The 12,972-nt window shown below is 40.2% G+C and overlaps 1 protein-coding gene across 1 annotated transcript in view; it reads left to right on the forward strand.

Moving 5' to 3' along the window:
- LOC103148377 (transmembrane protein 132C-like) overlaps positions 1 to 12,972 on the forward strand; it is a 77,468-nt gene that overhangs the window by 21,946 nt on the left and 42,550 nt on the right. The window contains exon 2 of the mRNA XM_016679199.1: positions 10,618 to 10,804. Within this exon, the coding sequence (XP_016534685.1) occupies positions 10,661 to 10,804 (144 nt within the window). The 5' untranslated portion in view covers positions 10,618 to 10,660. The remainder of the gene's footprint in view (positions 1 to 10,617; positions 10,805 to 12,972) is intronic.

Below are 12,972 nucleotides of genomic sequence, written 5' to 3' on the forward strand. Positions count from 1 at the left end.
AAAAGCTACCTTCTTTTTTTTAATAAAGCAATACGTAGCTTTGTGTCGCCTTGATAATGTCATGAAGGAAGGACGTACTGTGGCTCCAGCAGCTGCAAAATGTGACGAATACCTATAGTTTCCACTAGCGATGGTTCGGCCATCACAGTAAGATACCGTTTTATAATCATTCTAGAATTATCTTTTCCACTTGTAAATATATACTTATCTTTTCCCGTTAGAGTTTGCTCTAAAGTGTGCTGCTTCACATTATTTACAGTTTCAGAATTAGCTCTTGCATCGGCAGGGCGACTATTTTGTTTATGCTGTGAGAAATACTGGAAACTGGAACATTAAAGTAAACACACAAAACAGTTTCCCATTTTAAAATAGTCCAAAATTCCTCCGAGATGCAATCTGTTTATCACGGAAAAATGACGTTACGTAATGGGAAACAAATAGATCAGATTTTTCTCCTAAACACTTTAAAGCTTGGAACGCTTTTGGAGGCTAATAAAATATTTGTGTGACTTCCTGACGTCACGGTGAATGACAAAACACTTGACTCGGCGCAGCTTTTGTGAATCACCAGAGTTTGTGTACATGTAAACATGCGTAGCATGCATAATATATCAGAGAAGAATGCGACAGCTGGGGACACTGAGTGCTGCGTTATATCTTAATTAGAAAGTGTGTTCTTATGACATTTAGAAACTCTCGTCTCGGATCAGTGATTAGGACCCTCATGCTTGTGTGGCAGTGCGTAGGTATAGCGTGGCGCGTGTATGCAAGTGCACACCTTAATCAACTTCTTTGTGTATGTTTGCACACGTGTGTGTCAGAGCTTCGTTTTGCTGACTCGTTTTACTGCTGTTCCAGGTGAAGGAGCATAAGAACAGTAGCGTTTCAGGGGCTGTTCTCAAGCATCGCTGAAGCCACAAATTTGATTTTTTTTTTTTTTCCTTGCTCACAAGTAGTCAAGTTCTGTGCACAAGGCCACCACATACACGCGCACAGTGCCACTTCTGATCTTATCCGCTTACATTATGCATCCTAAATTGCCATTCTCTTCAGCTTTTCACGGAGCAGTAACCTTTTGTCCTGCTGAACCTTTGGCATTTATTTTAAACCTTACATGCACTGTTCAGTGGAGCGATTGTTTCAGTGTTTTTGCTTTAAACAACACTCTGAGAGTTGTTTCTAAATCATGAACCTCCAAGTGCAAATAGTGGAATACTTCATTTACAGGTTTTAAATGAAAGGATGAGTTTTTTGTTTTTTTTTCCTGTTTTTGGTCTGTAAGTGTCAAAATGCAGAGAGACGCCTGGCAGTGGTTGAAAACAGAATAGTTTGATAAAATAAAAGGATCTTACAGCAAAAATACAGCAAGATCATTTTGTGGAGCATGGTAGGAGGACTGAGAAATGAATGATGCTGCAGGAGGGGTTACAGGAACAGAGAGAGGCTTAAATACTGAAGCGGTGATTGTTGACAAGTTGCAGGTGGTTAATTACAAAACAGGCAGACCTACGGAAGATGAAAAATAAAGAGAAGGAACGCAGAAGATCTACAAACAAAAGAGAAAATGCCTGACAAAGAGTCTAAGATATATAAAGACAACAAATGGGGAAAAAAACACAAGAATAAACTAAGAAGCTAAATGGCAGAATGTGTATGGCAACACCTTCTAAGTAAAAATAATAATTAACAAAATATGGTAAAATCTTCTAAGTGACAATAAAGAACACAAAAACAACTGAAAATCGAAACCCACTAGGGATTGTGACGATAAGCAGCAAGTGTCCGTGGAGTCGATGGACCTCCGTTCAGCAGAAATAGTAAAATGTCGTCACAGTGTCATAGAAAGTTTGAGATGTGAAAAATGGAGACAGTGATTTTGTTGTGTTCTGTTGTTATTCCTTTAGTTACTCAAATATATTTTCAATAAAGATTGCATCACTTACACATTTTGAACAGTCCTGTTTGACACAGCAACACATCTTATAGTTTAAATAAGATGAAACAGTCACGTCACACGTAAACTTACTTATTTTGGCTCTGGAGCTGATCCAGATTCAGTTAGGAAACACACTTTAGATTTATTTTGAGCCAAAATATTTTCATTAGTGAACTGAGAAAGGTGCGATTAAATGTGATCCATATTCAGTAAATGTTGCATTGTTTTATCTGTATATATTTAATCAAGATTAACATGCAAAAGACCCAGCAGCGGTTATTTGTAACTAACAGGATGTTGTTTAAAGTCAGTTGAACTTGACCAATAATCTCTCCTAATTTATAACAGTCGACTGAAATGGAGCGGGATGAAACCGTAACTAATGGAAATAAGATATATTATAAAACCTTCACAAAATAACACACAATGTAATTAATAATTAAAATGGGAATCTGTCAGAAACACAGTCAGATTAAAAAAAAAACCATAAACATCCAGTTTAATAAAACTATCGATGTCAGACTGATTTAATGGGGAAGAATGAATCAGAATTGATTTATTAAAAGGTGTCAATCCCTCGATTGCTCTCCCGTCGCTCCAAACCCTCCATAAACAGAACAGGATGACAAGGGTTGGATTATTTCAATGAATATCAAGTCAAGTTTGTCATCTGCGCCCGTGTCACAGATTGCAGTAAAATTATTTTATGTGCACTTCCTCTAACAAAAACAAACAACTGAGTAAAACTAGAACTTCTAATGCTATCCATATGACGAATAAAAAAAATCAGCACGTATCAAGAGTAGCAAATATTATCTAAGATCAGGTAAAACTGGTAACATGTTTCAAAGAGTAAGGGAAATATGTTATATCTGTGTCACTGCATTTGTGCTATCATAAATGATATGATTTTGTTTGGGTGTTGGGTTGTGAAGGCAGGTATTTGGCAAACAATGTCGAGCTTTTATGATTAAAACAGTTCGGTCTGTGTCACTTTCATCAAATAGAAATCGCAACCATCTTCAGCTATTGAAGTACATTTGGCAGGATGACTCCTACAGGGGCCCTTCTGCACTTTCTTTTAAATGTAAATGTGGGCTGCCTGAGGCTGGCAGAGCCTCAGCTAAACCCCCCCTGTTCCTCCCGTCCAGAGCACAGAAAAGGGCAAAATCAGTGGCAGACTCAACACCGGCTACGTTTACATGCACACGGTACTGTAACCAAAAATGATCCAAAAACACATCAATGATTAAACCAGAACAATATCTAAAGCACTGCAGGTTGAATCAGATAGTGCCAGTAAGCCCAGTCACTTCTGCATCAAGACAACGACCCAAAGCCCAGCAAGGCCACACCTGAATGACTGAAAAGGGAAGCAAAAAAAGCAAAAACAAAATGAAGTTCAGCAGTGGCTTTGGCTGTCTGGACTTATAGTTTTGTTTTTTCTTAGTGGATGAAATCATCATATGAAAACTGCAATTTTATTTACTCGGCTTTCCTTTACCCAAAATCAGATTTTTGCACAATGTCTAGATATTTGGTGTTCCTATTTGTAAAAGAAAAAAAATAAGCAGGTATGTGGTTCTTTTTAGTGTTTTCACACAGGCGCTGTAAGAACCGTGAATCAGATGCTGATTTTAGCATAATTAACAGATGACGGCTAACGAGTTGCAGAACTTTGAATTCGCTCTGTCATTTGCTAAATAATAACCACAACGCTGCCACACAAACAGTATAAGAATATGTGATGACACTTTATTTGGTGTGCATGAGATTGACATGACACCGTCATAAACATGACATAACATCTGTCATGAACATGAAGGAGTCTTCATGAATGACTATGACTGTTGTCATGAAATGTCATTCGCTAAATTTTGACATTTTTAATGCAGAGTTGTTAAAAGTTGCATTAAAAGTCCATTAAAATGGCTAACTTTGCATTATTCAGTAAATATTAACACTTTTAATGAAAAATTTTAATAAAACTTCCATTAAAAGTGCATTAAAAGTGCAACGAAACAGATAACAGAGGGATGAGCTGTTCTCCAAACAGCCTGAGACAACTTCACCTCTTCCTGTGGCGTTTTACGAGAAGGCCGCTGAATCAGAGGAACAGGGGAACATTTGGTGGTTTTAAAAATCTCGGTGTACCTTGGTATTCCTAGCTGATTCTGTCAACACAACAAGACACCAGAACTTCTCATTTTACAGTAAGAGTCTCAAAATAGATACAACAGGGAGTCGAGCTTAATGGTCCCACCTTCATCTATATAATAATAGCAGCTCATAATTATCGCAACAGACAAAGTGACGTTCTGACGGTGTGTGGATTTCGCGCCATCAACCACATTTTGACGAGAAGTTTGTGATGTTTTAACGTCAAAGATCTTGTGGGATTACGTCTCATTTCAGCCCTCACAATCTTTTTTTTTATGGTTTTATCGGCTCTAGTGGCCTTTATTTGCCTTTATTTGATAGTTGACAGGAAAGTAGGTAATGAGAGAGGGGGAAGACATGCGGCACATGTCGCCAGGCCAGGAATCGAACCTGCGACGGCCATGTTGAGGACTGAGACCTCCATATGTGGACTGTGCTTAACCCCTGCACCACCACAGCACACCAACAGCCCCCACAATCTAAAACGACAGACATCTACAACTTAAGTCAGCAGTTATAGAAGCGCAACACTCGCCGTCAGGCATCACCGTGTCCTACAGGCTCTGGACGGCGGCACGAAGCAAAACCTCTGATAATTGCCAACCTGCGTTTACAGGCAGAATTGTCTCGCGTTAGAGCTCCACAACTGGGCAGCAATACCAAAGCACACAGAAAACACCCATCCGTTTTCTCAGTCTGCATGGTGGTTGTCAGCTTGCTCTCTGTCCAGCTGCTTAGAGCTGTCTGCTGCAGCACATTATACAAGCACTGTTGGAGTCTATCACTACTTGTTTCTGCAGCCTGGAGGATTGGCCCTGGGAGCAATAATTAGAAAGTATAGTTCCAATACCAGAACCCAGTTAACCAGTGCAGTTTGCACTTCCTGACGCCCAGTCGTCAGATCAAATCAGTTTAATTTGTCATTCTTGTAAGAAAAAGCTTAGGTGTGTTTAAGATTGCACCATGCATTCTGAAAGCACTGTTATGTGAAGAAGGATCAGTGGAATAGTTCAGCAGCGGCTCATTGGGAAAATTTTGACAGCTTTGAAGAGCCCAAGTCATTTTATCTTCAGGGCTACTAGCGGTGGAGGCGTGGGAAGCCGTCATGTGTCGCCGTGACTACGTTTTTCTTTTAAGACAATCATTTCCATCACATTGTCATTTTGATGTATAAATAGCTTCATAAGGCATCTCCGCCCATCGCATTATGATGCTAAGGTATTCACATATGTTTCAGCGTGTCGCTGCTCCGCGGCTGCTGGTGTCATGGTGATTAATAGGTGTCCTCACCGTGCCTAAACAGCATCCTTTAAGCACTCTGTGCTATTCTGAGTGATTCCGTCGACAGAGTCTCCGGCCGTACCTTGTCAAGTCCGATTCCCTCTCCCGTCTGGTCCCTGAAGCCTGAAGGGCCAGCTGCTCTTAACCTCAGGGCTTCGAATCTACTGAGTCTTTCCCGCCTACCTCTGGCTTCCCTCTGGTCGTCTGTCAGGCTTCAGATGTTGTCAAACCGGAGCTAACTTAAGTGTTTTGAAGCTTGGGCCAGCCGTATGTCACACCGCCACAGGCCGGGCCTTTTGTTGTTAATTGAATCTGGCCCAGTGCCGAAAGTGACAGTGGAATGAGCAGAGGGTCATGTGATCATTACTACAAACTTGAAAAGGAGAGTTTGACCCAAGACCGCACACTAGTGTCTTCACGGTTGATGTTAGACGGGTTACATCCCCGCTGACTCCAACATTTCAGTCTCAGTTCATTATATGAAACTTTCCAGGGGTCCAAAAAAAAAATACATCCAATGTTGTTACCATGGACAGTTTTCTTGAAACTTTCCCTGTAATGTTTATCGTGGTTTGATTGTTATCAGCTGTTTTCTGTTAAAGGGATACAAAGAAACGACGGGCCTGATCTGGAGAGAACGAGCAAAAATGGATGGATGGTTCCTAATCGATCCTGATTGCAAAATCCAAAATCTCGCCGCAGACACTCGGCTCCGCTCTAAATCCTAACACTCCTCTGAGCCCTCACTGCTCCTTCTGGTTCATGCGTGATGTTCTCTTTTGGTCAGTGCTCCTGCAAAGGAAAACTTGTCTCCTCTGATTTACGACTACGGACTTGAAAAAACAGTATTTTATTTACGCCATGAAAGATTTATTCTGCTTTTGCTCTTTCTGTCACAACTAAATGTTTCACATCATCAAACACATTTTAATGTCAGATAAAAATATTCAGAGTAAACACAGACAGCTGTTTAAGAAAATCCGAAACCCTCTGACATTTGGTGTGACATCGCTCTGCTGCCCTCAAACATATCATGAAGAAAATACGAAAATATTTTGAAGACAAACTGAAATAGATTAAAATCTACTTTTACAATAAAAGGCTGCAGATATTTCTAATTTTAAATGATAGATAGATAGATAGATAGATAGATAGATAGATAGATAGATAGATAGATAGATAGATAGATAGATAGATAGATAGATTTATTTCACAGTTTGAGAACAAAGAATGAATTTGCATGAAATTATCATTTAAAAAAGGTTAATATCTTGGATTTCCTCACACAAGGACACCCTGTTTTTAAATCTGTTCACAATATTTACGGCGATGTTGACCAGACAACGAGGCTCTGCCAAGGTTTTCATCCTGTAACTCACTGTACGTTTTGAAATGCTCTCGACTTTCTTTATATTAATTAATCCTGTGTCCTTCTGTAACATTGAACCTCCTCACCATATGAAGCCAAAATACTTCCATCTGCAGACTTACTTGACTTGGTTCCTGTTTTGACTCTTATGTTCGTCAGATGTGGTGCCTTGGTTTACCTTCGCACGCTCAGAGCGCTTCTCTGTGGACTGATGTTGACTTGTCCAGATGATGACTTGCATATATTGGTTTTGTCCTGTGAAAAGGTCACTTGTAAACTTTAATTGCTGTGACTCCGCTACTCAGACTGTGTTTCTGCATTAATGCTTTCGGGCGAAGCTGCACTTCTATTCCTTAGTCATCCAATCCTTCCTCGGCGGTAATAAAAGATTTCTGACTAATAAATACAGTAACGTGTTAAAGTCTCCTTTGACATTCATTTCACAGTTTTCTTTGAGTTTCGGATTTCTAGTTTCATATAATGTTTAAATGTGTAAACTGAAGTTTCAATTCGCCTGCATGTGAAGCCTTTGCATTTGCTGTATGCCATCTTTTCTGTCCTTGAGATTAATTTCTCATGAGAGAAAAAAAAATCTAATTTCTCTCCTCAAAATTAGCGTCTTCTTTGGCATTTTGAAGTTGAATGTTTGCGTGAAAAAACATTTTATGTCAGTTCTCAGTGAATTCTGCACACACTCTAAGAACATTAATCTTTCATGTTAATACTTTTTGCTAAAGTTTTCAAGACGCACACTTACTACGACTTCCTAACACAATTCTACCATTTTCAGTCTCCTCAATCTCTGAAACTTGCAAGGTTGTCGGTTTGACCACTTGACCTTTCTTTCATACTTGTCATGTATCGTTTTGTCATTGTTGTGCTCAACCCAGAGGAGTTCAGAAGAACAGTGGAGGGGAACTGGTTTTTACAAAAGTACCTGCAAAGTGTGGCGCACATTTATTTTCCTCCAAAACTTTTTAGGACAATTTTTCACTGCAGGTCTCTGAGGAAAATGGTACAAACTTTAGGATTTCTGTCCTGTTGGAAACTAAACCTCTGATATAAAGGCTGAAACCCTTTGCATAATATTACCATGCTTCATGTCAGGCTTACTCTCTATTTATTTCCATCCATTAATCTTAACCAGCCTTCTCATCTCTGCTGTAAAAAAAAAAGGATCACATTTCACTGTGGGTGTGAATTGTGGTGCACATGTGCACATGTGTTGTACATGTTCCCATGGTGATGAGTACAACACATGTACTCCAAAACATTACCTGTTGGTCTCCTTAGTCACTGGATTTTGTGCACAGAGGACTGAATATGAAAGGCGCGTCTTGCCTTGCAGATTTTTATTTTAAAAACATGTTCAGTAGCATATATCATTTTCTTTCCTCTTCATAATTACTCTGCATGGTCTAAGACGATAAAATGTGTAAAAAAAAAATTGCAAAAGGGAAATTAACGCTTTGCTGTCTCAGTACATTTTAGGCAAACCGGGCTCCTTTGCCGCCATCCTCATGCTTCCTTCTCAAGTGTTGTGATTTTTATTTTTCCTCTGTTTTTGCCAAGGCAACCTGCCTGTTCTGGGGAAAGTAGGCCATTTGTGCTAATGACTGACAGTGGATTTCTGTGACACTTGATGTCTGCCACATATTCAGTGGTTTATTTCTGGATCTTTAGCGCATTATCTGTTAACATTGTTTTTGTTTGTTGGTTTTACTTTGTTTTGTTTTTGTTTGTTTGTTTGTTTTTGTTGTTGTACTGTTTTTTTTCCAGATGAACCTTGTGGCTCCTCTGGTCTACAGACAGAGATTAGCATCTGTCTCCCGTCCACAGCATTGTGGGACAGTTATGTAAGGCGGTGCTGTCGTGATGCGCCCTGAACGGCTCGCCACGCTGATTGGTGCAACGTTATGAAATGTGACACAAGTTATTTGGTTGTCACCTTAATTATTTATATACACCTCTGCTGGATGTGAAAATTGGAGCACAACAACAGGAGTTGTTGTGCTCCTTCATTCTCTCGGTGCAAAAGTGAACATCAGGAGAGTGTCCTATGTGAATGTAAGAGCAGCAGATAGAGTATTTCTATTATTTATCGTTTTACTGCTTTAAGGACCCGATTTATAATTTATGACGTTATACGTTTGCATGAGTTGTCGTTCCAAGAGGTCGCACCTTTTTTGTTTTTGCCGTAATTGAATTTGCCTTTAAAGGTGTTAGACATAATGCCTGGAGATTTACAGTATTCCCTACTTCACATATTGCACAAAGAACCTCTTCTCAACACAAATTGCCGCGTGGATTTATGCATCTCTCCCCGTCTGTCTCTTCTCACCAGATTACATGACAGCGTTTTGCACCAGGGTACCACAGAGAGCTCGTGTGAAATTTATTGGCGAGGAGTTCCTGCCTTTTGACGCTCGGGATGCGGCTAACAGATCTCTTGCCATTTCTCGTCTCCTCCGGCTCCTGTGCAATGCTGACCTTTTCCCGCCTCCGGCTGTATATTTAAACTGTGAGAACCAGAGACTTACGGTGCCATGGGAAATTTTTTTTCATTAGCAACGCTCTCCATTTGTCTGACTTAATTCAGAGCTGCTGCGGATCGTGCCAAAGCGCGCCGCGTATTTACGGTCCTCCAGAGCAAACAAGGGCGCCTGTGACAAACCTCACCATCAACACCTTAGCGGGGGTTGATGTGCAGCGAAACGTTTCTTTAAACTGTCCTGGGGAGAAAAAAAAACAAAAAAAAAACTTGGGCATTAAACTGCAGCTTCTTTTTACAGATCTTATAAACTGGGATGAAATAAATGGAATGGTTTAATATGACTTCCTGTCGATACGAACTTCAGACTTTTTAGGACTTGTAAGGTCACACAACGACCAGAATGAGTTCATAATCACACAGAAACCTTAGATTTAGAAAGCATTCATATCCATTTACTTTTTTGTTCTTTTTTTTTACATTTACTCACATTACAACCACAAACTTAAATGTGTTTAACTGTGATTTTATTGTTACACATAGACCAGTATAAAAATAGTGCACTGAAAAGTGTGGCATGGATTAAGCCCCCAAATAAGCTGCCTTCAGACGTCACACATGATCAGACAATGGAAAGAAAAAAACTGGGCGAGAGGCCCACAGTTACTCTAGAGAGAGTTACTGTAGAGATCTAAAGCCAAATTTAGCTTTTTTGTCATAAATTAAAAACACTTTGACAATTTGAATTTGACACACGGTGGTGGCAGCATCATACATTTCTTCAGCATTATGTATGAACTCACTGAAAAAAAGCCTGGTGGAGACCAAACAACACTCAGACTGGTTTAGAGATTCACCTTTAAGCAGGGCAACACTAAACACTAAAGTGTAATAAAATGATTTAGATCAAATAATATGCATTTGTTTTAATAGCCTAGTCAAAGTCCAGACCTAAATCCAATGGAGAATCTTTGCCAAGAAGAGTTGCTGGTTCACTTTAATCCCTTAGAGAATTTGAGACAAAGTTTTGGAGATGTTCAGTTTGGAGATGTTCAAAGTTTAAAGACATACCCTAAAACATTTGATGCAGTAGCATCAACGTGTGGTTCAAGAAAGCATTAATGTCACATTTTTTTAGATTGTTATTCATAAAAGGTGCTGAAAACCACACACACTTTTACAATCATGTGCAGCCCTGTGTTGTTGCATAAAATCCCCACCACAAAACTTTGAATTATCTGCATAATATGTGAGAATGTGTGAAAAAGTTCAGTGATTATGAACACTTCAGGCACTGAGAGTTATTTCTCACCCAGCCATGTTTCAACCTTCACTGATGTCTTTTTTTGTTGTTGTTTGTTGGTTTATTTGCAATTATAGATCTGAGTTGGGAGCTCAGAGGGTTCTCCAGGTGGATCTGAAAATGGAGAGCTTCCCACAGCCGACAGGCAGCCGCTGGATGGCCTGGCAAGTGGAGTACCCGGCCAGCCGCGCCATCACAAAAGAGGTTGAGACAGAGATTCGCCTGGCGCAGGAGGAACTGGCAGGCATTGTGCCTCTGGCCATGGTGAGTGATGTCTCATCCAGCTCAGTGGAGCATCAAAATACACGGCTCCTCTCTTCTTGCTCTGCATGTAAAATCAAGTATTTAAGTAGATTCAAGCACAAATTTATGCCCGGATCCTGTGCTCATGGGTTTTCATAACAGGGAAAAAAAAAAAAAGAAAAGCTAAACTAACTACCGATGGGGGATAAATTTGACAGAATGACATATTCAGGACACGGTCTTGTTTCAAAAGAAATACAAACGAAATCAAAATTATGCAATGAATTTATATATGTTTAAAGTAACCGTAATACTACTACCACACACTTTGTTGTAGTTTTGTTCACATACTTTAATTAGCAAATAAAGTAAGTATTTGTGCAGTTTATCCTCAAGCAACATCAAAAACACCGAGAAACACACCTGAAAGCTCAGGATTAGGATTAATGAAATGACTGAAGCGCAGTTAGATTATAAAACAATAACCCGGACAATATCCCGACTTCTGGTGCTTTCAGAGAACATCTGTCTCATGCCACGACACAGATGGAGCTTATTTTCCACTTAGTTGATCGACTGACCAAACTGGATTCTACTTAAGGTATCGCAGTGTAAGGGGAAAGTCACTTTGAAAACCAAGTTTTTGCTTCCGCTTTACCACTTTATGCTGATATGTCATATAAACCACAGTAAAATACACACAACACACATACATCCAGTCTTCACCTCTCGGACCTCTGCTGCCTTCATTAGGAAGGTAGAGGCGATGATATCCTGCAGGCCGGTGCCCCGTAGTGTGCATTTAGAATCAGGGGCGGGGGGAAACGAGAGCGATGTGGTTTACCACAGGCCTCAGATTGGATCTGGTTTTAACCTGAGGGGGAAGCCTGGAGCCGTGTATCTTTCTCGGCAAGGCCCAGGGAGTCTGCCGCATAAGATTCACTCTTGTAAAAGTTCACACAGGTCACCCTTCATGCGTTTCTGCAGCTTTGTTGCGCATCCCACAGAGCGCCGCCTCTGATGAGGAACGGCAGCGTACAGGTGAGCTCTGCGACAAACATCAGCTGCGTTGACGAAAAGAATAAAATAAAGGCACTGGGTTACAACGGTGCTGATCGCTAAAAATTAAAAGACAAAAAAGATTGTAATTATTTTTATTTTGCAACCTCTGATGTGTAGGCTAGAGACCCGACTGTTGTGTTATTCCCATTCTCCAAGTATAGCCCGTAGCTATGCGGATGATTGATGCCTGTGGGCGGCTGTTCCTGGATTTAGAGGAACACGAGGCATCCTCACCCACTGATCCATTCTCCGGATAATTGCAGCGGCGTCTCTAACGCTCCCGTATTATTCGACTTCCTTTTCATGTCACTGACGTAACACCCTGCTTTGGGTGCTCCAGGAACACAGAGTCGCTCCCACACTTTTAAAAATGACAAAAAAAATCCCCGGCAAAGATGATTGTGTGCGATTCTTTTCAAAAGGCTTTATTCGACAACAGTTAAACGGAAAACAAAAATCAGAGATTTTTGCACTTATTTTTGTATTTGTGTTGTTAATTTACAGTTGTGTGGAGCCCAAATGAGCGAAATATATATATTTATATTTTTAAGACAGAACCTGCTCAGTCATTCTTTCTCACGCTGATGGTTCTGCTCATTTTACACAGCGAGCCATTTTTATTGCTCACCATAAATCATATGACTTTTTCCTTAATCATAGCAGCAACAATCCGTCTCAATGAAATCAACATTAACATTATTTCCTGAACTTGGCAAAATCAGTTAGAGATAGGATGACTTAGATGGCAAACAGGAGGTAAAGATGATGTTCCTGTGTGTGTGTGTGTGTGCGTGCGTGCGTGCGTGCGTGCGTGCGTGCGTGCGTGCGTGCGCGAATTTTCTTCCTTTTCCTCCATTGGATTGGATTTATTCAGTGTGCAAACCTGTAAGCCAGTACAGCAGCTGAGGAAGGGAGCTATACTATTTCCTTTATTGAAAAAGATTTTGACAGCAGAGCATAATCTGATACTCTGCTCTGCAGTTGTTTGTAAATTATTTTTACAAGAACATCTCAGGCTATTAGAATATGTTCATAAAGTTTATTCATTTCAGTGATTCAATTCAATTACACACTAAACAGGGCATGGATCCATTTGGCCAGTCAGTGAAACTGATTGGCCAAATGGA

This window comes from Poecilia formosa, unplaced genomic scaffold (genome assembly GCF_000485575.1).
Source record: "Poecilia formosa unplaced genomic scaffold, Poecilia_formosa-5.1.2 Scaffold204, whole genome shotgun sequence".
In the NCBI taxonomy this organism is placed as follows: Eukaryota; Metazoa; Chordata; class Actinopteri; order Cyprinodontiformes; family Poeciliidae; genus Poecilia; species Poecilia formosa.